Genomic DNA, 26,715 nt, shown 5'->3' with positions numbered 1-26,715 from the left:
GGGAATCGAACCGTGATCTCTTGGTTTGCAGGCCCACTCTCAATCCACTGAGCTACACCAGCCAGGGCTAAATAAAATATTTTTTTAAAAAAGAACTTTAGTTGAGCCATGTGCTTTCTGACAGTTCTTTGAGTCCCCACGGGATTGTTCCAAACCTTCACTTAGAATGCAGTATTGCTAGTCCTACCCACCCTTTTTGCTTACTATACACATCCTCGCCTTCTGCTTTGCTGACTAGAGTCCCTCATATGTGAACTCTCTCATTGTCCTATTTCCCCGCCAACAAACTCTGTCCATCTCAGTCCTTGTTCATTTCGTGTTAAATCTTAACCCTTCCTTCTGTCCACAGCTAATCCATCCATTTGTGCCCTTCAAATATATTATAATTTACAGTATAATATGTGCTTGCTTTAGTAAACATGGAAAATCTAACAGTATAAAGAAATCATCTATAATTTCCCTAAAGATATACATATGGTTGAGATTATACTGTATGTACAGTTTTATATACTTTTCACATTAATACAGATTATAAGCATTTTACTTTGTCATTAAAATTTTTCAAGAACTACTAAAATTAGGCTTTTTTTCTGATAGTCATTTTGTAAAATATAGAAAAATTTAGAAAAGTCCTAAGGAAAAATAACATTTTTAATACTATTTATTACCCAGTGAAAATCATGTTCAGTATATCAAAACACTTTTATGTCATCCCAGTCTTTTCTGTGCACAGTAGAATTTTAATCAGTGTCATATGGGAGGGGTAGTGTTAGATTGCATTTTTCACTTATCATTATATTATTAGCATTTTATAACAGAAAGTATTCTTTGAAAATTACATTTGAAAAGCATCTCTAATGTCAATTTTATCTCCTAAATGTCTTTCAAATTGGTCTTCTCTCCACCAGCAATGCCATCATCACCTTGGTTTAAACTTCCCTCATCTTACTTGATTGCTTGTTTCTCCACCTTCTCTCTCAGTTTCCCTGCCTTTGTTTGTTTTCTGCTTATTGTGGGGATTCTTAAACTTATTTTATGATATGTACCCCTGGGAATCTTGGTGAAATTATGGACTCCTTCTGAGAATGACATTTTAATATGTGTAACTACAAAGAAGACCAAGAAAGTTATCAAAATATTATTTTTTAAAATTTTATAATAATGTAATATATGTGCTTCAATATTAACACATTAAATAGCAAGATCTAGCAATACTTTCAGAACTTTCATGATTTTATAGTCATGATGTTATGAGGGACAAAACTATTTTTTAAGATTTTTGTAATGACTGTAATATGATGTGAAAGGGCCTATATTCATAATGGAAGGAAATGCTAAATTTTATTGAGAGGTTAGTGAAAAATAAAGATTTTTTTTGCCCCTTCATCCAAGTTCATGGACTTCTAGACTTTATGCACAGACCCTTTGGTGTCTGTGGACTTGAAGTTAAGAACACCTGAGAATAGATAGTTTTAAAATGTAATTCTTATTTAATCATTTCTTTGATCAAAAACTTTGACTGGCTTCTCTTTGCTCCTGGGACAAACTCCAAGTGTACGAGTATTCTTAAAGACCACGTATGATTTATTGAGCCTGTCTACTTCTCCAGCCTCATGTCCCACATTCTCATCTGGGCTCACACTCTAGGTGTACTGGCTTCTTTAGTTCTGTAGTGTACCTTATTCTGTCCAGTCTCAGGGCTTCTGTATTCTATTCCCGTTGCCTTAATGGTCTTCCCTAGCCATCCACTCATTTAGTTAGTGCATGTTCATTCTTAGCTCTTAGTTTCAATGTCACTTCCCCAGGGAAGCCATCTCTGATCATCTCACGGTTCCTAGTAAGTCCCCCTTTAGATGCTGTCTTCACAAGCTTCACGTGCTTTTCCTTCATGACACTTCCCAGTTTGTAATTATATTTTGTCCAGTTCTTTGATTGTTTGTCTCCTAAACTGTATGTACCACGAAGGAGGGGCTCTTCTATTTTGATTGCTTCTGTACACTTGGCTCTTGGTGTAAAGTAGGCCTTCAGTAAATACCGATCAACTTTAAAGTTTTTTAGTGCAGTGTTTCTCTTACCTCTCTAGCTCTATTCTTGCTGTTTTCTCCCTGGAAACATTCCCCCGCCCCCCTTGTCCTGCTAACTCCTACTCCAGCCCCCAGTTTAGTTTTATTTATTCATTTCCCCACGCACCCTTTCTAAACTACCGCGACAACCTGGATATGCTTACAAAACAAAACTAGATAGATTTTCTTATCTTTCTACCTTATTAAATTGTGTTTTCCTTCCCCCTTTCTGTAATCTACGTACTTTAAACAAAGCTACTTATTTGTCGTATGTTTAACCTAGCTCCTTGGGGAATTGGTTATTGTATAATGCAAAGACTATTAAGCTTGGGCAAGCAGCTTTAAATCTTGCTGCTGTCATTTAGTGTCTGATGCTTTGTGTGTTATGTGGCCTTTGTGAGCTTTTATTTCCTTATCTTGAATTGAGGATAATAATACCTACCTTACAGATTTGCTGTGAGGATTATATGAGATGATGCTGTGAAATGCCTAACAACAGGTCTTAGAATACAATAACTACTCAAGAAATACCTTTCCTTCTCCTTTGCTTGAAGAATAGATTTTCCTGCCTTTTGTTTTCTGTTTTTCACTCACATTCTTCTGTTCCTTTAACCTACCTTCTTGCTTGCACCTTCGTATCAATGTTTGCAACTTGGCTACTTCATTCCTTCTTTCATGAGGGTTTTATCGTTGACAGGCCTGTAACTGTCTCATTTGGAGAGTTACATACAAGTCCTTTCTAGTGTATAGAGAGCAAACCCACTTTCACTCAGAAGTGAACACCCCCCCACTTACTCTCTCATGATACAGAGTAAATGATTTTTAAAATCATGAAAAAATTTAAAGAAACAAAAATAGAGAGTATAATGACCATCCATGTCTTTGTCACCAAACTTTAACAGTTATCAAATTAGATTCAATTTTACTTTATCTATGCCCCTACTTATTGAAATACTTCCTCCATCCTCTCTCTTGGTTATTTTAAAGCAAATTCTAGACATCATACCAACGAGGACATGCTTCTTAAAGTGCTGAACAGGGTTTAGCATATATAGCTACTTGGTCAGTTTTATTTTTTTCCTTCTTCTATAACTTTGTTCATTCCTCCTAAAAATGTTCTGACCACACATTTTAAACAATTTTATAACTTTTTTGAGTTCAAGAATACCTGATAGCTCTTAAGGGGATGCCATATTGACTGTTATCCTACAGTATCCACTTTTTTAAAATTACATTTGGTAAATGGTTAATGCCCTGTTTTCCTTATCGGACTTCTGTTTGAGACTCACACTTTCCATTTAAGACTTCAGACTTGCTTGCTGAGTCTATCAAAAGCATGAATCGGCCCTTCTCTGCCTAGTTTTGCTTCTGAAAACAGACCAGACAAGGCCTTTAACCACGGCTGGCTGCTGCTTTCTCCCTCCTCTCCAGGTCCAATTTCTAACGTACAGGCATCGTGCAGAGGGCCAGCAGGAGACTTGTCTACCAAATCCCCACCCTCTCACTGTTATCATTCATGTTTTGTATCTCAAGGTTTTGCATTGGCCATGCTCACCCCGTGTTCTCTGGATCTCTTAGGCTGCCTGTGTGGTTGTCATAGCTGTGCCTGCCACCCCTCATTGTCCTCTCTGGAAGCACCCTGTTGCCTGTCTCTGAGCGTTCACCAGTCAAAATCTTCCTTTCTGTTTTGTTAAAGCACATTAAATTTGTTAGTAAGAATCTTTTTTTAAAAGATTTTGTTTATTTATCTTTAGAGGGGAAGGGAAGGGAAGGAGAGAGAGAGAGAAACATCAATGCATGGTTGCCTCTTGTGCGTCCCCTGCTGGGAACTGGCTTGCAGCCCAGGCATGTGCCCTGACTGGGAATCGAACCATGATTGTTTGGTTCACAGGCCCACACTCAATCCACTGAGCTACACCAGCCAGGGCTGTTAGTAAGAATCTTTTTGTATTTGGTTATATGTCTCCAGGGAATTTTACCCATTTCTCTTTGCTTTGCTATAATGCCATTTTCTTTTCAGCCGTATTTATTGTTTAAAGACTTCATTATTCTTTCTTCTCTGCTTCAAAGTAAGTAATTCTAACTTCTTTAATCTTTTATCATAGACTATTTCCTAAACTTTCTATTTTTTTCTGTTGTTGTTCTATATTCCATTTTTCTTCTCCTCTTGCTTGATCAAATGCGAATTAAGGTAGAAAATTATTTCCTAATTTTCATGTTTTTGTCCTCATATTTTCAAACTTTGGTCCAGACTGGGACCATACATGAGAAATGTGTTTCTCATTTTTATTGTAAATCCCATAGCACAAGGCAGTAACTTAGCTTAGGCATTAGTCAGAAATACCAATTAAATGTTTAATCAGAGAACACTTGATTGAAGAGTACTGCTGTCTCTCTACCAGTGGCATTCTTTTTTTAAGTATTGTTATTGATGATGCTATTATAGTTTACCCAATTTTCCCCCTTTATCCCCCCTCCCCCCTGCTCCCCCAACCCTCCAGCATCCTCCCCCCTTAGTGAATGTCTGTGGGTTGTACATAGAAGTTCTTTGAGTCCTCTGTTTCCTATACCATTTTTTATCCCTCCCCATCTATTTCATGCCTACTAATTATGCTTCTTCTTCCCTGTACCTTTCTCCCCCTATCCTCCCTTCCCCATCCCCACTGAAATCCCTCTGTGTGATGTCCATTTCTCTGATTCTGTTCCTGTTCTGGTTGTTCGCTTAGTTTTTGTTTTCATTGTTTTCTTTTAGATTCATTTGTTGATAGTTGTGAGTTTGTTGTCATTTTACTGTTCATATGTTTGATCTTTTTCTTAGATAAGTCCCTTTAACATTTCATATAATAAGGGCTTGGTGATGATGAACTCCTTGAACTTGACCTTTATCTGCCCTTCCATTCTAAAGGAAAGCTTTGCTGGATAGAGTAATCTTGGATGTAGGTCCTTGCCTTTCATGACTTCAAATACTTCTTTCCAGCCCATTCTTGCCTGCAAGGTTTCTTTTAAGAAATCAACTGGTAGCCTTATGGGCACTCCTTTGTAGGTAACTCTCTCCTTTCCTCTTACTGCTTTTAAAATTTTATCTTTAATCTTGGGTAACTTAATGATGATGTGCCTTTGTGTGTTCCTCTTTGGGTTCAACTTCTTTGGGACTCTCTGAGCTTCCTGGACTGCCTGGAAGTCTATTTCTTTTGACAGATTGGGGAAGTTTTATTTTATTATTTGCTCAAATAAGTATTCAGTTTCTTGCTCTTGTTCTTCTTTTGCCACCCCTATAATTCAGTTATTGGAACATTTTAGGTTGTCCCAGAGGTTTGTAAGAGTCTCTTCACTTTTTTGAATTCTCGTTTCTTCATTTCGTTTCAGTTTATTTTTTCCTGTTGTTCCAAATTGTTGCTTTGAGTCCTGGTTTCCTTCCTGTCACTGTTGGTTCCATTAATATTTTGCTTTATTTCATTTTTGATATCCTTCATTTGTTTTTTTATTTTTCAACCAAGTACAATCAGTTGTGTGAGTGTTTTGATTACCAGGGCTTTAAATTCTCCATCAGATTGGTTGGCTATCTCCTCATTGCTTAGTTCTCTTTCTGCAGTTATGCTCTGTTCTTTCATGTGGGCCATATTTCTTTGTCTTGGCACAGCTGATAGGCTGTAAGGGGGTGATGCCTTAGGTATTTACCCAGACAGGGCAACTCTCCTTGCTGGCTGTGGCACTGTCTGTGGAGGAAGGGTCAGAGAGGGACCAGTGCAGCTCACCTGCTTGTCTCTCGTGCACTTTTCAACGAACTCTTGTGTGAGACTGGGAGCTTCTCCCACTGCCCAAACCGCTGTAGTTCACCATCAGCTCTGAGTCTGTGATTCAGACTCCACCTTGCCAGAGCCACCCTGCCTGCCTGGTTCACTGCCTCTCCATGGTTTTTTTGAGTCGGCCAGAGTGGTCTACCACCTCACCGGTCTGGATGTTCTGGTTGATTTTTTTCTCTAATTCCTTGGTTGTCAGAGTTCCATGGCGTTTGATTTTTCTGGCACTTTTGGTTGTTTATTGATGTTAGATTGGTTGTTATTCTCCTTTTGGTTGTGCAAGGAAGCAAAGGGTTTCTACCTACGCCTCCATCTTGGCAGGAACTTCCAGTGGTATTCTTTAAGAGAATAACTCTTTACCAGAGTTGTCACTCCAAATTAAGTTGTATATTTCATACTGACACACTAAACCTTTTAGCTTTCTTTTTTTGGGGTCCAGATTTGAGTTCTGTGTTCTGACTCTTCTCTAACGCTCTGAGACCTCATCCTGTGTGCTCTGACTCCTTCCGGCCCTGACCGCCTCTGCTCCAAGGCTGAGTGTGAACCTCTACTTTTATGCTGTGAGTCAGTTCTCTCTTCGTTGTGCTTTATCCTGTGAATATTATCCTGTGACTTTGGGTCTCAATTCTGATTTAACAAGTACGGGTTTTGGAATTTACGACTATCCATTTAATTGACAGCTTAGTAATCATATTAATAGCCAAAATTATTGAGTTCATTGGTTTAATAGCTCAATAAGCTCATTTAATCCTCCATGTATATAAAATAAAGGGTCAGCACTGACATGTGGTACTTGACCAATGCGTCAACACAAAGGCTGTAAGTCATGAGTGTATAGTTTTGTCACATGGGTGGGGCCTGATAATTTAGGATTAGACATTAAGGAGTAGACTGAGTGATGAGGAAGGTAAGGTTTGACAGTTGGGTGTCTAAATGGATGAACTTGCCATCTGTGCACAAAGCCGAGATGCTTTCAAGTCACATGCTTTTCCTAGAATCGTTTTGAGGCCAAAATCCCATACTTACTAAGAAATATAATATTTTCTACAGCAAATGAACTGTGATGCTTAAAAAAATAAATCTTAATGGGTTTATCTTACACCTATTAATATGTTTTATTATTTCTTTCATAAGAGAGCTTTCTTCCCCAGTGTTTGCCTTTCCAGTTGGAGCTTCTGTCATTGGCTATATGTCATACTTATATGAGCTCTTCTGTTTTCACCTAAAAACAGCATGGATTGATTCCAAAATCTTTTTTTACTTTGTAGTATAAAGGAAGCTATGTGATCTCGGTAATAACTACTGAATTCTAACTTTTTAAAGTACATGGAATTATTTCATTAGTAATATGAAAGTTACTTTTAATTATATAGTTACATTCTATTTTAATTATTATTTTCCTACTTTCTTTATACTTCATCTAAGTCTTAAAGAGTTCTTTTAAAATATATTACCAAAAAATAAAAAGTAAAATCTATTACCCGGCTCAATTCATTAATCTTGATGCTATAGAATCATGAAGGCTTCCCTTTCCTTCTTCCAAAAACAGTATTATATTCCATATAGTCCTCTTTAAATAGGTGTAAACCTTTGTCATGTATATCTTTTCATTTTGAATATTTATCTGTTTCTCAGAAAATTGATTTTAATCCTTTATACTGTGACAAAATTTTTATGGAGATGCGATGGGAAAAGAGCTTAAATTTGGGTTCCTAACCTGAAACGGGCTTTATATCTATCACCACACAAAGCATCACCACCTTATGTGACATGCACATAATTATCCCGGTCACAGCAACTGCGCGAGGTAGGAGGTGTTGTTCCTGTCGAAGTGCTGAGACATGTAAACATTGGAAAAATTAAGCAAATTGCTCAAAGTCACATGACTTCTAAGTGAGAGCCAAAAATAAAACCCAGGTTTTTCTGACTCCAAAGCTCTGATCTTCTTCCTACACATTGTTTTTATTCCACAAGGGATTTAATAAATACTCGAATTAAGAAATGACAGAGAGACTCTGAGAGTTTTCTGTTATGGGAGCATGACTAGGACTCTTACATATTCGTGTATTTATAGATTGTTTACTATATATCACAGATAGTCTGTGGTGACCCTTTATTATTTTTAATCGGATACTAAGATTTTAGTCTCTTAATCTTCATTATTTTTAAGGTGTTACCAGCCTTTGAACTTTTAAATTATATATTCAGTTGTGATGGAGGTGGCATTTCTGTTCTGTTTTGCAGCTCAACCCTTGGACAGAATCTGAATCTGAACCACTGAGCATGTCATGTTAGGTGGAGCCAGGGTTAGCCTGACAGGTCAACTAATCCCCCGAATGCTCACTCGAGTAGAGTTGAGCTGTGTACTCTGTGGAATGAACCTACTTGATGAATTTTTCTAGGATTTGCAAGAGGAAACAGTAAATCATGGTGATTTTCTGTTCTCTTTCAGCTTTCAGAAGAAGTATTAGATAAATGGCTCTCCTACCCAGAATCGCAGCATGTACCCCTTTGCCAGCACATGCTAGGTTTTGCTATGAAGTCTGTTACACAGATGGTAATGGGCAGCACATTTGAAGATGACCAGGAAGTCATTCGCTTCCAGAAGAATCATGGCACGGTAAGTCTAGGGCCAAATTTAAATTATTCTTTCATCCAATTGAATAGTTAAATAATGTAGATTTTGCATCTCAAGAATAAGGTTTAAGATTCTACAGAATTTCTTTGTTTTGGGCTAAAAACAACAGTGTTAAGTGAAGATAATTGTATTTTTTTAATTTAAGAATTACTTTTTGCTTGCAATTACTTTTTGAAATTTAAAAATTAGGTAACTAAAGAAATTGTTTTAATACTTACCAAGTATATAATAAAATAAAACTGGATCTAGGATAGAGAGAAAAAGTGTATTTAATAGAACTATACAATGTCTTATAAAGAAAGTAGTCAGCCCTGGCTGGTGTGGCTCAGTGGATTGAGCGCCAGACTTTGAAGAAGGAGGTTGCTGGTTCGGTTCCCAGTCAGGGCACATGCCTGGGTTGCAGGCCAGGTCCCTGGTAGGGGGCATGGGAGAGGTAACCACATATTGAGGTTTCTTTCCCTCTCTTTATTAAAAAAAAGAAAGTAGTCAAAGCCCCTGAGCATTAAAATGTAATGAGATGAATATGATTTGAAGAAAGGCTAATTCACTTTAAAATTGATTTACTCTTTGCCCTTTCTAGGTCCACATATAGAACTGATTTTTCTCTATTTAAAAAAATACATATATTGTATTAAAGTGTAGTTGACATACAATATTATATTAGTTTCATGTACAGCACAGTGATTTGACATTTATATACTTGCAGGAGTATATAAATGCAGCCTGTGGGCCGCATGCAGGCCAGGATGGCTATGAATGCGGCCCAGCACAAAATTCGTACATTTACTTAAAACATGATGAGCTTTTTTTATTTTTGTTGGTGTGGCCCAAGACAGATCTTCTTCTACCAGTGTGAGTGTGGCCCAGAGATGCCAAAAGGTTGGATACCCCTGCCAGTGTGATCACCACAACGAGTCTAGTAGCCGTCTGCCATCGTGCAAAGGTGTATGACATTATTGACATGTTCCCTGTGCTGCGCACCGCATCCCTATGGCTTATTTATTTTGTAACTGAAAGTTAGTACCTCCTGTTCGCCTTCACCTTTTCATCCATCCTCCCACCCACTTCTCCTCCAGCAACCATCTGTTTGATCTCTGTATCTTTGGGTCTGTTTTTGCTCCGTTTTGCTTATTTTTTTTAGATTCTATGTGTAAGTGAAATCATGTATTTGTCTGTCTCTCTTTGACCTATTTCACTTAGCAAAATACCCCCTAGAGGTCCATTCATGTTGTTGCAAATTCTTTTTTATTGCTCAGTAATATTCCATTGTATATTTATGCTACATCTTCTTTTTCATTCACCTACTGATAGACACTTAGGTTGCTTCCATATCTTAGCTATTATAAATAATGCTACACCGAACTCAGGAGTGCATATATCTTTTTTCTTTTTTAATCTATTGATTTTAGAAAAAGGGAGGAAGGAAAGGAGAGAGAGACAGACGGGAAGAAAAGTTGATTTTGTTGTTCTGCATATTTATTCTACTTATTATTTATTCATGATTGATTCTTATATGTGCCCTGACTGGGGATCAGACTTGCAACCTCAGTATATCAGGACAATGCTCTAATCAACTGAGCTACCCATTAGGGCCTGTATATTTTTTATAATTTTCTCATTCCCTTGTTCCGATTTTCTTTGGATAAACATGGGCCATATGGCAACCCTATTTTTTATTGTTTGAGGAATCTCCGTACTGTTTTCTATAGTGGCTGCACTAATTTACAATCTTACCAACAGTGCACACAGGTTCCCTTTTCTCCACATCCTCGATAACACTTTATTAACTTTTTGATAATAGCCATTCTGATGGGAATAAGGTGGTATCTCATTGTGGTTTTTTTTTACTTGAATTTCCCTGATGATTAGTGATGTTGAACATCTTTTCATATATCTGGTGGCCATCTGTGTGGCATTCATCACTGAACTAGAATAAATAATCTCTTATCAAACTCAACATTAAATTAATTTTTTGGTTCAAATTATACTTAGACCATTTATAGCATATTGGATGTCTAAGAGATTATTCCTTCTTGTTTTCAAATCTATAAAACTGGTTCAATAATCAAGATAATGTATTTAAAACAGTAATCACTAGTCACTGTGCTTAACACCTTCTCACTATTTAGTGTTGCACCTTTAACATTAAAATTGTTTTATTACTTTTGTTTGAAGATTTAAAAACACACTTTTTAAAAATAAAACATTCCAGAGCATTAGAATAGAAGTGAGAAAATCACTCTAAATTTCACTTTCTGGGTAGAGTAAACTCTGTGTACCCAGGCAAAGTAAATTAGTTAAGGAATTCCTAAAATGTTTTCATATTTTAATGAAGAATGAATTTTTGACCAGTTGTTTTGTCTGTTTTTTTAAATGGGAGCTATTATTTTTTTAAATGTTTCTTTTATTGATTCTAGAGAGACGGGGAGGGAGGGAGAAAGAGAGAGAGAAAAACATCGATGTGTGGGAGAAACATCAGTTGCCTCTTGCACACACTCAGACAGGGAATTGTACCCGCAACACTGGCATGTGCCTTGACCAAACCTATGACCTTTCAGTTTGCAGGGCGATGTCCACCCAACTGAATCACACCAGCCAGGTCTGTCTAGTTTTTTGTGTATTGACTAGAAAATATTTTTAAAAAGAGACCTCCACTGTTATTTCTGCAGTTTTTGTACTGGCACAATTTCAAAGTAGAAATAACTTCAAACTTACTGAAAAGTTGCAACTAGCACAAAGAACTCCAATGCATCATTTATCCAGGTTCACCAGTGGTTTACATTTTGCCATATTTGTGATTGTATCTATCTATCTATCTACCGATTCATTCTGCCCCCCTTACCAGAACCATTTGAGTGTCAAGTAGACATTTTGCTTCTTTCTCCCTAAGTTCTTTGGGTTAGATTTCCTAAAGACAAGGATATTCTCTTATATAGGGAAAACATAGTTTTCAAACTTGGGAAATTTAACATTCATATTGTACAATACTATTAACCACAGCCTATATTCAAATTTCTACACTTTAGTGGTCAAACCTCTTTCATGTGAAACAGTTTCTCAGTTTTTTCTTTGTTTTCTTTGACCTGGATACTTTTTTAAAAATACAGGCCAATTATTATGTTGAATGTTCCTCAATTTGGATTTGAGCATATTCAAGTTATGTTTTTTAGAAGGAATCAGGTATTTTTTCACATTACTAGAAATTGTCAAAGGAAAGTTTTTAGACTATAAACATGAACTGGAGTCTTCCTCAAATGATCTGTTAATGTCTGAGACACATTAAAAGGGATTTATATCACAAGGAATAATAACCAATTGCCTGGCGGCAGCTGGGAGATGCCATCAGTTGTAAGAGGCATACCAGTTTCACAGATGTTAGGATGTGGAAAAACGTGCACTTCACATTCAGTTGCATACTGTTTCTCCAAACACATTGCCCCAGTTATTCTCTCACCAATATCAGTGTGCTTTCTTTGTGCTTTCGACATTTAGAATTATTTGTCCTTCAAATAGTTGCCCACCTAATCATTCAAAAATGATATTTCAGGCCCTGGCTGGTGTAGCTCAGACAATTGAGCGGGGGCCTGCAAACCACACAATCGCGGTTCGATTCCCAGTCAGGGCACATGCCTGGGCTGCAGGCCAGTTCCCTGCAGGGGACACACCAGAGGCAACCATACATTGACATTTCTCTCCCTCTCTCCTTCCCTTCCCCTCTAAAGATAAATAAATAAAATCTTTAAAAAATGATATTTCAGGATTAAAATGTATAATTTATTGTTTGGGAGGTTAAACATTATTTAATATTTTGTTGAAAACTTGTGTTTCTTCTTTTGTGGGATGCTTTCTCATCTACTGTGCCCATATTTCTACTGATATGTTTCTTTTTCTTACTAATCTGCAAGAGCTCTTTGTTCTTTTGTCAGTTTTCCTTTGCTTTTACTTTTATTTATAGTGCTTTTTAAAAAGCCTTTACTTTTAAAATAATTTTTAGGTTTATAATAAAATTGAGAGGCAAGTACAGAGATTTCCCATATACCCTTTGCTTCTACACTTGCACCGCCTCCCCCATTTTCAACATCACTCACTGGAATGGTACATTTTTTGCCAGCAGTGAACCTATATTGACACATTATAATCACCCGAAGTTTACCTAAGGATTTAGGCTAACTGTTGTATATTAATGGGTTTTGACAAATGTACAATGACATTTATCCATTATTATGTCATGCAAAGTATTCTCACTTCCTTAAATAATGTTCTGTGCTCTGCTTCTTCATCTTTCCCCTCCTCTCCCAGCTTCTGGCAACCACTGATCTTTTTACTGTATTCACACTTTTGCCTTTTCCAGAATGCCACATAGTTGGAATTATACAGTATGTAGCCTTCTCGGATTGACCTCTTTCACTTAGGAATAGGCATTTAATCTCCCTCCTTGTTTTTTCATGGCTTCGTAGCTCATTCCTTTTAGCCTTGAATACTATTTCATTGTGTGGATGTCCCACAATTTATCCATTTACCTACTAAAGCACATTTTGGTGTTTCCAAGTTTTGGCAATTATGAATAAAGCTGCTATAAACATCCGTGTGCAGGTTTTGTGTGGGCATGTTTCCAGCTCCTTTGGGTAAATACTAAAGGTTGAGATGGATGGATTATCTAGGAAGAGTATGTCTTGTTTTATAACAAACTGTTTTTTAGGATCCTATTGATATATCCTATAGCTCAAAGATTGTCTAAGCTGTGACCAGTGTACCAATAAGTCTAGCAAAAGGGTTCTTCATTTCTGTTACAGTGTTTTTGATCTCTAGCACTTCTTTTCAGTTCTTAGGATTTCCATCTCTCTCCTTCATTGACTATCTTGTCTTGCATGCTGTATGCTTTATCCTTTGCCTGAGGATCTATTAGAGCATTTAGGATATTAACCTTTAGAGCCCTTAGCATATTAATCATAGTTATTTTAAATTCCTGGTCTGATGATTCCAACATCCCTGCCATAGTTGTTCTGTTGCTTGTTCTGTTTGTTCAAATTGTGTTTTTGCCTTTTATATATATATATATTTTTTGGTAGCTAGACCCGATATACTGTTTAAAAGACACTTGTGTAAATAGGACTTTGGTGAGGTGTGGGGAAAGGGAAAGCATTCTATAGTTCTACGATTAGGTCTTAACTTAGTCTTTTAGTGAGCCTGTTCGTCTGTGCTGTGAACTTCACAAGTGCTTTTCAGCTGTTTCTCCCCCTTTTAGGTGGAACAGGAAGGCCATAGTGGGCTGGAGTTTGGTATTTCCCTTCTCTCATGTGGAAGCTTAAATCTGACTGGATTTGGATAGCTCCCTTCCCCAGGTCAGTTAGGCTCTTGATAATACCGAACTAGGTTAGGCTAAGTAGTTTCATTAGAGAATAGGCCTTAGTAAGATGAATGGAGTGCTCTGGCTTATTTCAGATTTGGTTGCTCCCGGCTGGGAGCCGAAGGAGGTTTTTACCAGCATTTTCTGTGGGAACCTGACCAAGCTTCTAGAGGTAAATCTCACAATATTGTGGGAGTCTCTCATGAGGTTTTTGACTCTCAGAGTTGTATATATTGAACCTCAAGCACTTTGTCAATTACAGTTCAAGTCTCCCTACCTTTGCATTGGTTCCTGAGGTGGTTTCTACCTGTGATTCTGTTCAATAAGATGTGACTTCCAGTTTTCGTTTGTCTCTTCGATCTTGGAGGCCTCAGTTTGCCCTGTATCTTCCTGTGTCTTAGGGATCCAAGAAGAGTTGTTGATTTTTCTGTCTGTTCAGCTTTTGGTTGTTGGGATGGAGTAGCTAAATGAATTTAACTCTTTCATGATAAAGTTTTGTTCTGTTCTCTGTGTCATGCTTAGAAAACTCCTTTCTCACTTTAAAGGTATTCCTAATGCAAAAATTTACTATATATCTTTATAATGCTTTTAATAGTTTAATTTTTTTACATTTAATCTGTAAGGTGTATCTTTATAAGGTTATAGTTGAGAACTCTTAACTCTATTAATAATTTTTAAAATATTTTGCACTGATTAATATAAGTGGTGTGTTTTCCCCTAAGTTCTTTAAGAACTTTTGAATTGTAAACAAGTTGAAGTTTTTTCAGGGTTAATTAACCAATTTTGAAATAATTGGAAGCCTTTTCTATTGTTTGCTGTCTTCATATTTTAAGACTACTTTTTAACCTTTTTCTGGATCTCAGTCTTATCAATATCCCAGGTGAAGTAAAAGTTGGAATTCCCAATGAATTTCCCTCTGAATTTTATTTATCCACTGGTACCATTATAATAAAAAATTGAGGCCCTGGCTGGTGTAGCTCAGTGGATGAGTGCGGGCCTGCGAACTACACGATCGAGGTTTGATTCCCAGTCAGGGCACATGCCTGGGTTGCAGGCCAGTTCCCAGCAGGGACTCACGAGACGCAACCATACATTGACATTTCTCTCCTTCTCTCCTTCCCTTTCCCTCTAAAGATAAATAAATAAAATCTTTTAAAAAATAAATAAATAAAATAAAATTTGAGAATTGACTCTACTGCCATGTTATTTTACTCCCCATACGTACACCTTTAAAAGAAAAGGAACTTTTGACTTTTCAATTATAATTAGTTTGAAAGTGTCTTGACTGAACTTGTTAAAATATATTTGCTCTGTTTTCAGAGACCACGGAATGAATGATTATGTAGCTAATTTAAAAGGGAGAGCTTAATTATCAGTTTGGTTAGTCAGATAGGAGTTTCTTAATTATTAGCTTAGATTGCTTGGGATTATTTAGAAAATCTCCTTATTAGATAATAGGTGTGTCTTCCTATTTTCAGGTTTGGTCTGAGATTGGAAAAGGCTTTCTAGATGGATCACTTGATAAAAGTACAACTCGGAAAAAACAATATGAAGATGGTAAGTTTTGCCACTCTTAATTTTTAGTAAGGACAAAAAGATATGTGCTCTTTTTTATCATGTATTTGTTTCTCTCTTTGTTTTTTTCTACATTTCCTGTAATGAAAGTTCTTCTTAGATAAAAGAGGAAAAGGCAGTGAGCTAGTAAATGGAACGCCGGCACACTGCAGAATGAGAGCGCTCTGGAGTTGGCACAGCCTGCAGGGTTAGTGGAAAGCACAGTCCTGGGAAAGCAGTTTGATGACCCGTGTTGAGTCACAAACGAAGGATGAAGTTACCCAGAAGAAAAGTATTCCCTCAGCATTTCTGTTCCTACTATTTCTGCAAGTAGAAAACCAGAAACAGTCTAAATGTCCAACAATATAGGAACTGCTAAGGAAATAATATCACCATGATTCAGTACTTTGTAGAGATTTGTAAAAAATGTAGCAACATAAAAAATTCTTACCATTATAACACTGAGTGAAAATATTTTCAAAATCGTATGGCATTGGTTACAACTTTGTCTACACAGAACAATAGCGATTTTAGTTTAAGATGGCTTCCCAACTGTTCTCTCCTTCTTTATTTTATTCCGTGTATTTGTCAGTAATTTAATGAGTGCAATGCTTTAATACCTTTATTCTCAACTGCTTCATTTTCTTTTTTGGAAGTAGGCTGGATAAATTAAAATACATTGAAATAATGAATTATTTCCCATATATATATAATAGTATTGCTTCCCAGGATTCTCTTCCTTAATTATTTCAACAAGTATTTATTGAGGCCCGGATGTGCTAGGCATTCCTCTTTGTGTAGAAGACAACAATCCCTGTCCCCATGAGGCATACCATTCTGGTGATTCCCTTGATGTCCCACATAAGTCCAGCAGAGCCAATTTAACTGACACGTTTTATGCCGTCTGGTTTTTTGTTACCATTCTGATTATCTTTTTTTTAAAGATTTTATTTATTTACTTTTAGAGAGAGGGGAAGGGAGGGAGAAAGAGAGGGAAAGAAACATCGATTGGTTGCCTCTTGCATGCACCCAAGCAGGGACCTGGCCCGCAACCCAGGCCTGTGCCCCGACTAGGAATGCAACTGGCGACCCTTTGGTTTGCAGGCCAGTGCTCAGTCCACTGAGCCACACCAGCCAGGGCCCATTCTGACTATCTTGATGGATGCATTTAGAGTAATTCCCTTAATAACAACCATATTTCACAAAAATTGCTTCAACTATTATGAATGAAAATTAGTCATTTATAATTTTTGATTTTAAATAAAATTATAAGACAAAAAATTCTTGTTTTTGCATCAGCACATTCTAGTGGGAAGAGGCAGATGATAATCTAAATAAGTAAACTGAATAATATGCTAAAATATGATAAGTGCTGTAGAGAATATTAAATCAGGAGGGGGACTAGGAGGTGCTGGAGTTGGGGAGGTTACAGTTTTAAATAAGGTTATTAGAAATGGCCTCACCAAGATTAGGTGACTTTTGAGCAAATACTTCTAAGAGATAAAGCAACCAGTCAATGCAGAGCGTGTGGATATTCCTCATGTCCAAGGGAAGGATATTCCATGTAGAGGAAAAGTAATTGCAAAGTCCTTGAGGTGGGATTCTCCCTGGTGCATTTGAAGTATAACAGGGTATGGCTGGAGTAAAGTGAGTCAGAGAGGAATAGAAGGAGATGAGGCCAGAAAGACTGGGGAGAGGGACAGATTTTGTCTGGTTTATAGATTATTGTGTGAACTGGTTGTTACTTTGAGATAGGAAGCCACTGGAAGGTTTTGAACAAAGCTGTGATCTGAGTTATGTTTTCAAAGGATCACTCTGGCTGCCGTGATAGATCATAGGTGTCCAGAGCAGAAGTGGGAAGACTACTTACGGAGCCATTACAGTGGACCAAGCCACAGGAATAATGTGGTATGGACTGGGTGACAGGCAGCAGAAAATATAGAACGAAAACAAAAGTATTTTGTTGTATTTTGAAGATAGAGCCACCAACACTGGCTGACAGATCAGATGTGTGGTATAAGAGGGAGTGAGACACCAAGGTGCTATACCTGAGTACTGGAAAATAAAGTTTGGGGCAAGTAATATGGGACAGACTAGGAAGATCCAGCTCTGGAGAGAAAGAGTAAGAATTCACTATTGCATATGTATGTTTAATATGCTTCAGACATCCAAGTGAAGATGCGGAGATGGTTATAAAATGTATGAGTCTGGAGTTCAGGAGAAAGAGGTCCTGGCTAGACGTAATAAATTTGGGAGTATTAACTACATAAATTGTATTTAAAGCCTTGAGACGGGTGATCACCAATCTAATTAATGTAAATAGAAAAAGAGAAGAGGTCCAAACACTGAGTCCTGACCTTGGACTTGCTGTCCTGAAACAATTCTAGAGATGAGAAGGAATCAACAAAGGATACCGCGAATGAACAGGTAGTAGTAATGTGGGGGCAAAGTGTGCAGTCAGGAGAGTGTGGAAATCTGGAAGCTAAATGAGAAAATGTTTCCTGGAGAGTCAAACATCAACATCATCAAATGCTGTGATAGGGCAAGTGAGATGGGGACTGAGAAATGATCTTTGGATCATTTTATTGATTGTTGGATATCAGTTATTTATTCTATATCTTTTAAATTTCAGAAATTTACTTTTCTGCTTATTTCACATCTGTTTCTGTCCCTAAATGAGTGATGCTTGATTTCAGAGAAGAATGAAGTTAAGAGGACAAAATTTAGAAGGAAGGTGGATAATATCAGGGGAGAGTAATATGTGTGTGGAGGCCTCTAAGGTGCTGGCATTGCTCTGCTTCTTGGCCTGGGTGGTGACATTATAAGTGTTCGCTTTACAATTACTTCTTAGACTGTGCATATATATATATATATATATATGTCTTATGTACTTTTTTGTACATATGCAGAAGTTAGTGAAAAAAAGGAAAAGAAAGTAGATGAGTTTAAACATAAATTAGCTTTTTAAAAAATTGTTGTTTACTATACTCTTTTACCTTTGAAAATTTTATTCTGCAGTTGCAGCATTGTACAGAAATATTTTAAAAGTTTAATTTTATTTATATTAAATAAAAATGCTTATATTCTAAAATCTTTTTTGTTTTTCTACTCTAAGCCCTTATGCAACTGGAATCTATTTTGAAGAAAATCATAAAAGAACGAAAAGGAAGGAACTTCAGTCAATATATTTTCATTGACTCCTTAGTACAGGGGAACCTTAATGACCAACAGGTAAAATAATTGTCAAATATTTATCAAATAAAAGATCATCACACATATATAGAGTGTGTTTTTTTATTGATTTAACCCAAAATTCCTTCAAAATTCAATGGCCTTCTTTTCTTTAATGTACATTACTCATAAACAGTGGAAGTATTTGGTGTCCTATTATTTAGCTCTTTGAAGCAGCTGTATATTATTTAGTATTGGGGTAAGCAAATATTGAGCCCAAATTCTCTGATCATAAAATAGGAGGACTTCTGTAGGTTTTTATCGACTAAGCTGCTCTGCCTGTGTGACCAGCTGTGGCAGCATGGCTTGTTCCAGTGTGTGTCTGTTCCCCCACAGCACCCCACTGTGTGGCATTGTCAGGCAACGGACAGGAGTAAACCTGTTATTGCCACACCCTTTTATAGTAGGAATCCTCAGCCCAATTCTACACATGAACGTCTTTGTAGACAGAAGTGGTTTCCTGGTGTGTGTGTGAGTGCAGAGACTGAACCAGGCTCCAAGGACAGCGAGTGGCAGGCTCTTCCCCGCTACTCCTGAGGCTTCATTGCTGCACCAAGCCAAGCCAGAAAGGCAGGACTGAGCCAGTTTGTTTGCAGAAATGTACCATGAGCCAGTAATATTGCTGATAAATGTTTACTGAAGGAAAAAAGGCAATATGATATTTAGTTGGTGTTTACATTATGTAGATTTTTTTAAGTGAAACTGATGAATAATATACTTTTTCCCCTTTCCTTGACTCTCAATTCCAGACTCTAGGTTATTTTAGTAGGGGATACAGGCCACCTTGCATTTCATACTTTCTAAACTTAGTTTTGTTTTCTAGATCCTAGAAGACAGCATGATATTTTCTCTGGCCAGTTGCATAATAACTGCAAAATGTAAGTATAACTTGATTCCTTCTTGAGAAAGAATATGAAATATACTAAGGTAAAGATCTTCTGAAATAAAGGGAACACAGTTTGTAAGAACTTTTATGATTTCCTTTCCCTCTTTTTTTACTCTTGTTTAAAAGGCTTCATTCACACAGATACTTTTTTCTTTTTTTAACCTCAGGTGTTCTGTGCCACCTATGAGCATTGCCATAAGATTTTTGACACAGTTTATAGATTGTGAATTCTAGTTAGTGCTTTTAAAATGAACTGCTATTGACACCTTTCCAAACAAGCAATGAGCTTTTCAATTTCTGCTGAGACATTTCACTTTGACCCCAATTGAGTCTGCTATTATTAAGGTGTGCCAATGGAAGAGATAGGCCACAGAGACCATGATTTAAAAGAACTCTTTTGTTGGTATTGGAGGTGATTTTTATTTAAAAATCTAAAATGTGTGATATGTTTCTTAGTTTCCTTACTGGTTTTGAGTTTAGCAGAGTTACCACTCATTCATACAGTATTTATAGAAATTTATATGTATCTATAAAAATATACTAACAAAATGCCAAAGGAAGTATTAAAACATCAGTTTAAAATCTAAAAAATTTATCTTCACCTGAAGGATTTCATTTATAGATATTTCTGTTGAAGGAAATTTTTTTAAAAACAATGACTACAAATGTAAAATTTCCATAAATTTTTCTTGTTGTAAATTTTTTAAAAAATATATTATTTATTTACTTTTAAAGAGAGGGAAAGGGAGGAAAAAAGAGAAAGAGAGAAACATCACTGTGAAAGAGATGAATCTATTGGTTGCCTTTCACATGCCCCCAGCGGGAGACCTGGCCCACAACCCAGGCATGTGCCCTGACTGGGAATCGAGCCAGTGACCTTTCATTTTGCAGGCTGGTGCTCAATGCACTGAGCCGCACCAGCCAAGGCTTGTTGTAAAATTTTTGACAGAGATGTCCAGATATTATAAATTCAATGAAATTTCAGTAAACATGTATCAAACATAATGTATTGAACCTTATCTTAAATGCTTAACTTGTTTTAAAATTTTATTTATTACATTAAAATGTATTTTTGATAAAGACCGTCAAAAAATCTGGATCAGTTGTGCTCTAGATAACACAAAAGGTAACCGTTTTCCAAGGATGAGTCAATATTTTAATCTAATTTGCTGTTTTCAGGGGAAATTTTCAGAATATTATTATTTCTTTTCATGTTGATTGGTTATTTTTTGTCATCTCTGAAGTTTCTGAGCGGTAAGATAGGTGGGAAACTTTAATTAAAGCTCCTCCCCCACTGCTAATTAGCCTTGAACAAGGTACTTACCTCTGCATTTTCTCCTTTTCTAAAATAAGGATTTAGCTGAAGATAAGCTCCATGGTATCTTCCAACAGGAAAATTGTGTCTTGGTTTAGTAGTGTAATGAAAGAGTGTTCAGTGGCTTAAAATAACAATTTAAAGTTATCCCCAGTCATACTTTATTTTTAGTAGAGTTCTACAAAAGAACCAGTGTTTGAGATTTTTTAAAATATATTTTACTGATTATGCTATTACAGTTGTTCCATTTCCATCTCCCCCTTTATTCCCCTCTGCCCTGCACCCCTCTTCCACCAGCATTGCCCCCCTTAGTTCTTGTTCATGGGTCATACATATAAGTTCTTTGGTCTCTGCATTTCCTATACTATTTTTAACACCCCCCTGTCTATCTTGTACCTACCATTTGTGCTTCTTGTTCCCCTATACCTTCCCCCCATTACCCTCTCCTGTTCCACCCTGATAACCCGCAATGTGATCTCCAATTCTGTGAATCTGTTCCTGTTCTATTGTTTGATTAGGTTTTGTTTTTGTTTTTGTTTTTGTTTTAGTTCAGTTGTTGATAGTTGTGAGTTTGTTGTCATTTTACTGTTCATAGTTTTGATCATCCACTTTTTCTTAGGTAAGTCCTTTTAACATTCATTTAATAAAGGCTTAGTGATGATGAACTCCTTTAACTTTACCTTATCTGAGAAATACTTTATCTGCCCTTCCATTCTAAATGATAGCTTTTCTGGATAGAGTAACTTTGGACATAGGTCCTTGCGTTTCATGACTTGAAATACTTCTTTCCAGCCCCTTCTGGCCTACAAGATCCCTTTTGAGAAATTAGCTGCTAGTTTCATGGGAACTCCTTTGTAGGTCACTGTCTCCTTTTTTTTTTTTTTTTTGCTGCTGCGTTTAAGATTCTCCTCTTATCTTTAATCTTGGGTAATGTAATTATGATTTACCTTGGAGTGTGCTTCCCTAGGTCCAACTTCTTTGGGACTCTCTGAGCTTCCTGGACTTCCTGGAAGTCTATTTTCTTTGCCAGATTAGGGAAGTTCTCCTTCATTATGTTTTCAAATAAGTTTCAATTTGTTGTTCTTCCTCTTCTCTTTCTGGTACCCCTATGATTCAGATGTTGGAACATTTAAAAATGTCCTGGAGGTTTCTAAGCTTCTCCTCATTTTTTTGAGTTTCTGTTTCTTCATTCTGTTCTGGTTGGGTGTTTATTTCTTCCTTCTGCTCCAAATCGTTGATTTAAGTTCTGGTTTCCTTCCCTTCCCTGTTGGTTCCCTGTATATTTTTCTTTATTTCACTTTGCATAACCTTTACCGTTTCCTCTATTTTATGACCATACTCAACCTTTTCTGTGAGCATCCTGATTACCAGTGTTTTGAACTATGTATCTGATAGGTTGGCTATCTCTTTGTTGTTTAGTTGTATTTTTTCTAGAGCTTTGATCTGTTTTTTCATTTGGGCCATATTTTTTTGGTCTGGGCCCATGTATTATGTTGTAAGTGGTGGAGCCATAGGTATTCGGCAGGGCAGGGCACCCACATTGCTGCATGGTGGTGCTGTATATGGGCGAGGGGTCTGAGAGGGAACCACACTGCTGGCTCGGCTTTTGGCCAGCTTTCAATCACTTCCCCCACTACCCAGAAGCAAATTGGGCCCTTCTGGTGCTGATTCCCAGGTGGGTGTGTTTGTGGTCATTCTTGGACCCTGTGGGTCTCTACAACGAACTCCTGTGAGGCTAGGAGTCTCTCCCTCCACTGCAACTACCATAGGTCTTTACTACTGGAGGTTTTGATGTTTTATTTCCCCCACACTGGAACCCTGGGCTGTGCAGTCTGTCTGGCTCCCCTGTTGTTCCTCCTGGTTCTGCCTGCAAATGTGGGACCACCCAGTCTGCCAGTCATTACCTCGCTCGTTCAGTCTGCCAGCTGCTGCCTTGCCACATATTCTCTCCACCCGGGCTGCCTGTCTCCACCCCTCCTACAAATCTGAATGAATGTTTCTTCTTCAACTCCTTGGTTGTCAGACCTCCATAAAGTTTGATTTTTCTGGCAGTTCTGGTTATTTTTTGTTTTTAAATTTGTTGTTGTCCTTCTTTTGGTTGTGCAAGGAGGCAAAGTGTATGTACCTACTCCTCCATCTTGGCTGGAAGTTCCCAGTGTTTGAGATTATTAAGTTTACTGTTCATTAATTTTGAGTGACTGTTTGGTCAAGCAGGTATACAAGTACCTACTGTATTCAAATATTTGTGCTTCCTTTTTCAGTATTGTATACATTGCATATATATACATTTGTACAGTCTCTGTACTAGTTTTCATGTCACTTTCTTTTTTAAATCATTTTTATTTTTCAGTTAAAGTTGATGGGCATTATTATATTAGTTTCAGGTATATACCCTAGTGATTAGACATTACCTAACTTACTAAGCGATTGTTTTGATAAATTTTAAACCCATCTGATACCATACATAGTTATTAGAATATTATTGACTATATTTCCTGCTGTTCTTTACATCCCCATAACTATTCTGAAACAACCAATTGTTGCTCTTAATCTCTTCTACTTTTTCATCTACCCCCCAAACCCTCTTCCTTCCGGCAGTTGTCAAAGTGTTCTCACTCTGTGAGTCTGTTTCTGTTTTATTTGTTCATTTCACAAAAATTGTACAGTTCACTCAAAAGCCATATTAAAGAAACATGTAGGAAAAAGTTAAGGACATGTAGTTACTCATCATGTGCCTTTTTTGAACTCTAGATGTCAGTAAATTATCGAAATAATTGAGGACCAGGAAGCTATTGATTATATTAATAATATTTAGTGTATACCATGAATTATATCTTTAGGAATTGGATAATATGTGAGTTAGGCAAATATTAAAAAAATTAACTTTGAGCCCTCACTGGTGTGGTTCAATGGATTGAGTGCTGGACTGAAAAGCAAAGGGTCTCCAGTTTGATTCCTAGTCAGAGCACATGCCTGGGTTGCAGGCCAGGTCTCCAGTAGAGGGCGCATGAGAGGCAACCACGCATTGATGTTTCTGTCCTCTTTCTCCCTCCCTTCCTTCCTCTCTAAAAATAAATAAAATCTTTTTTTAAAATCTTCTATCTGTGAAATTGTCAAGGAAAAAAATTAACTTTGAGACAAATTTATGTCAGCCCTTATTAGCTTAGGAAAGAGATTATAAGCAGAGGTAGAAATTAGTAAACATGTTTTTAAAAGTACTTGACATAGAAAAAGTAGCTGCAGGTAGTCATCTCAAGCATAATCTAGGGAAAGACATACTACTGTATTTTGCCATGTATAATGCACTCATATGTATACTGTGCACCCAGATTTTTGCCCAAAGTTTTAGGAAAAAAATCTGTTGTTTTAATTTTAAAGTTTATATGTACCTTTTTTTTAGAGAGAGGGGAAGGGAGGGAGAAAGAGAGGGAGAGAAACATCAGTGTGTGGTTAACTCTATTGAGGAGGTGGCCTGCAACCCAGGCATGTGTCCTTACTGGGAATGGAAACAGAGACCCTTTGGTTTGCAGGTTGGCACTCAATTCACTGAGCCACACCAGCCAGAGGTTGTTTTAATTTTAATTCAATTATTTATTATATTTATAAACAAAACTGATTATCATATTTCAAGTTATTATTTTGCATACAAATATCATTATTGCTTTCTAGATTTGTATTTTTAACATATAAGCATAAATGAAAGAATTAAAAACATTTATATCGATACGGAATTAGTACTACTTATGTATAATGTGCATCCTTATTTGTCCCTAAAAAATTTGGGCAAAAAAGAGTACATAATACATGGTAAAATATTGTATATATGTGGATAATTTAATTCTTTGAATAGTTGCAGTTCCAGTGGATTACTAAAGGAAATATAAGTACTCTATTTTCTCTATTTTAAGCTTATGTAATTTTCTTACCTTTTTATTTCCATAGTGAATATAACCCATAATCAGTTTTAATTAAAAGTAAAGCATTAGCTGGTGACTTTCCAATTTTGGTATTTATCAAAATAATTGTGGTGTTTGTTATAAGTACAGATGCTTGGATTTACCTTAAACCTAATAAATCAGAATCTCTAGATCTGAGATTGTTCCATCAACCAACTTCCGGGTGATTTTTGAGAACCACTGTCCTAAGCAATAACCAGTCCCAGTCATTGAGCCAGTGTATCTACCATTACAAGTAAAAATTTAAAACATTAATTTGCAGGTGAATCTCCTGCCACTTTGATTTGTGTGAATCATTTTCTTAGGGCTCCTGAGTGATCTGATAAATCAGTTTTTGATTTTACAAGATTGAGTGAACTAGACAATCCATTAAAGTTATCAACATTTAACACTCCCCCAGATGTGAAGTATATTTATTATCATTACTATTTGACCCAGGTATAATGCCGTAAGTGGCTTTGATTACTTGCCATTTTAAGAAAGAAACCTTCCAGCCCTGGCCAGGTGGCTCAGGTGGTTGGCATGCTGTCCTGTACACCGAAGGGTTGCATATTTGATTCCCCGTCAAGGAACACACTTAGGTTGAGGGTTGATGCCTGGTTGGGGCGTGTATGGGAGGCAGTTGATGGATGTTTCTCTCTCACATCAGTATTTCTCTCTCTCTCCCTTCCTCTCTCTATAAAAATATAAACATATCCTTAAGTGAGGATTAAGAACGAGAGAGGGGAAAGGAGGGCAAGCATATAGAGAAACCAAGGAAGAAGGAATCTTCTAGATTGTACCATCTTTTTGGGGGGGTATTCTGTAAATATTTTGTTCTCATCAATGAAAAATAAATCTTGTGAACACTTTGTTTTATTCTTTGGTAGCATTTATCTTCTGTATCAGAAAAAAAGGAAATAAGAAAACCTAAGTTTTTTTCTTGTTCTGTACCCAAACTATGAATTAGCTATTTTCATTGTTATTAATATAAATTTTCACTTAGTGTGCACCTGGGCAATCTGTTTTTTGACCACCTCTGAAGAAGTGCAGAAAAAACTGTATGAAGAGATAGACCAAGTTTTTGGGAAGGGTCCTGTTACCCCAGAGAAAATTGAGCAGCTCAGGTAAGAACACAAGAAAAGGAAAAGGAAATCATTAAAAGATACATTTGAACTGGTTTGACTGTGTAATTTAAAGCTAATGCTAATATCTAGGAAAGCTATACAACCATATAGGACTTAAAACATTTACGTAAGATTTTAATAGATAACTTAATTTACTTTTTAGAACCATATGGTAGTTCTGGGAAAGCCTCACATTAGCCTGTATAGAACAATATCAGCGATGCCACCTAAGTGGAACATTTACACCTTGTTGGTGGGAATGGCATGTGGTACAGTCCTGTAGGAACACAGTGTGGCAGGAACTTACGAAGGTAAACGTACACTTGCCGTCTGATATGACCCAGCAATTTCATTCCTAGATATCACCCAAGAGAAATAAAAACAAATGGTCACACAAACCTATATACAAATGTGAATAGTAACATTATTTCCAACAGCAAAAAAACTGGCAGCAGTCCATGTATTTATCAACTGGTGAATAAACAAATTGTATTATACTAATAAAAAGTAACAATAACTTAAAAGGAAGTCTGGGCCCTGGCCAGGCAGTTCAGTTGATTAGAGGAAGGGTCCCCAACCCCTAGGCCACAAGTGAAGCTCACTTGAGCTTGACCTCCTGTCTCCCCCCACCTTCCACCCCATCTTCCACGAAACTGGTCCCTGGTGCCAAAAAGGTTGAGGTCTGCTGGGTTAGAGCATTGTTCCGATACACCAAAGTTTGCAGGTTCAATCTGGTCAGGGCACATACAAGAATCAACCAATGAATGCATAAATAAGTGGAAGAATAAATCAGTGTTTCTCTCTCCTTCTCCCTTCCTC

At 36.9% G+C, this 26,715-nt stretch overlaps 1 protein-coding gene across 1 annotated transcript in view; it reads left to right on the top strand.

Annotated features, from left to right (window-relative positions):
• CYP20A1 (cytochrome P450 family 20 subfamily A member 1) overlaps positions 1 to 26,715 on the top strand; it is a 57,843-nt gene that overhangs the window by 9,199 nt on the left and 21,929 nt on the right. The window contains exons 5-9 of the mRNA XM_037043565.1: positions 8,316 to 8,483; positions 15,327 to 15,405; positions 18,518 to 18,633; positions 19,457 to 19,511; positions 25,776 to 25,896. Of these exons, the coding sequence (XP_036899460.1) occupies positions 8,316 to 8,483; positions 15,327 to 15,405; positions 18,518 to 18,633; positions 19,457 to 19,511; positions 25,776 to 25,896 (539 nt within the window). The remainder of the gene's footprint in view (positions 1 to 8,315; positions 8,484 to 15,326; positions 15,406 to 18,517; positions 18,634 to 19,456; positions 19,512 to 25,775; positions 25,897 to 26,715) is intronic.

This window comes from Sturnira hondurensis, unplaced genomic scaffold (assembly GCF_014824575.4).
Source record: "Sturnira hondurensis isolate 20B ecotype Veracruz unplaced genomic scaffold, ASM1482457v3 Scaffold0004136, whole genome shotgun sequence".
Taxonomy (NCBI): Eukaryota; Metazoa; Chordata; class Mammalia; order Chiroptera; family Phyllostomidae; genus Sturnira; species Sturnira hondurensis.
Note: the sequence above shows the minus strand (reverse complement) of the source record. Positions and strands in the feature narration are given on the sequence as shown.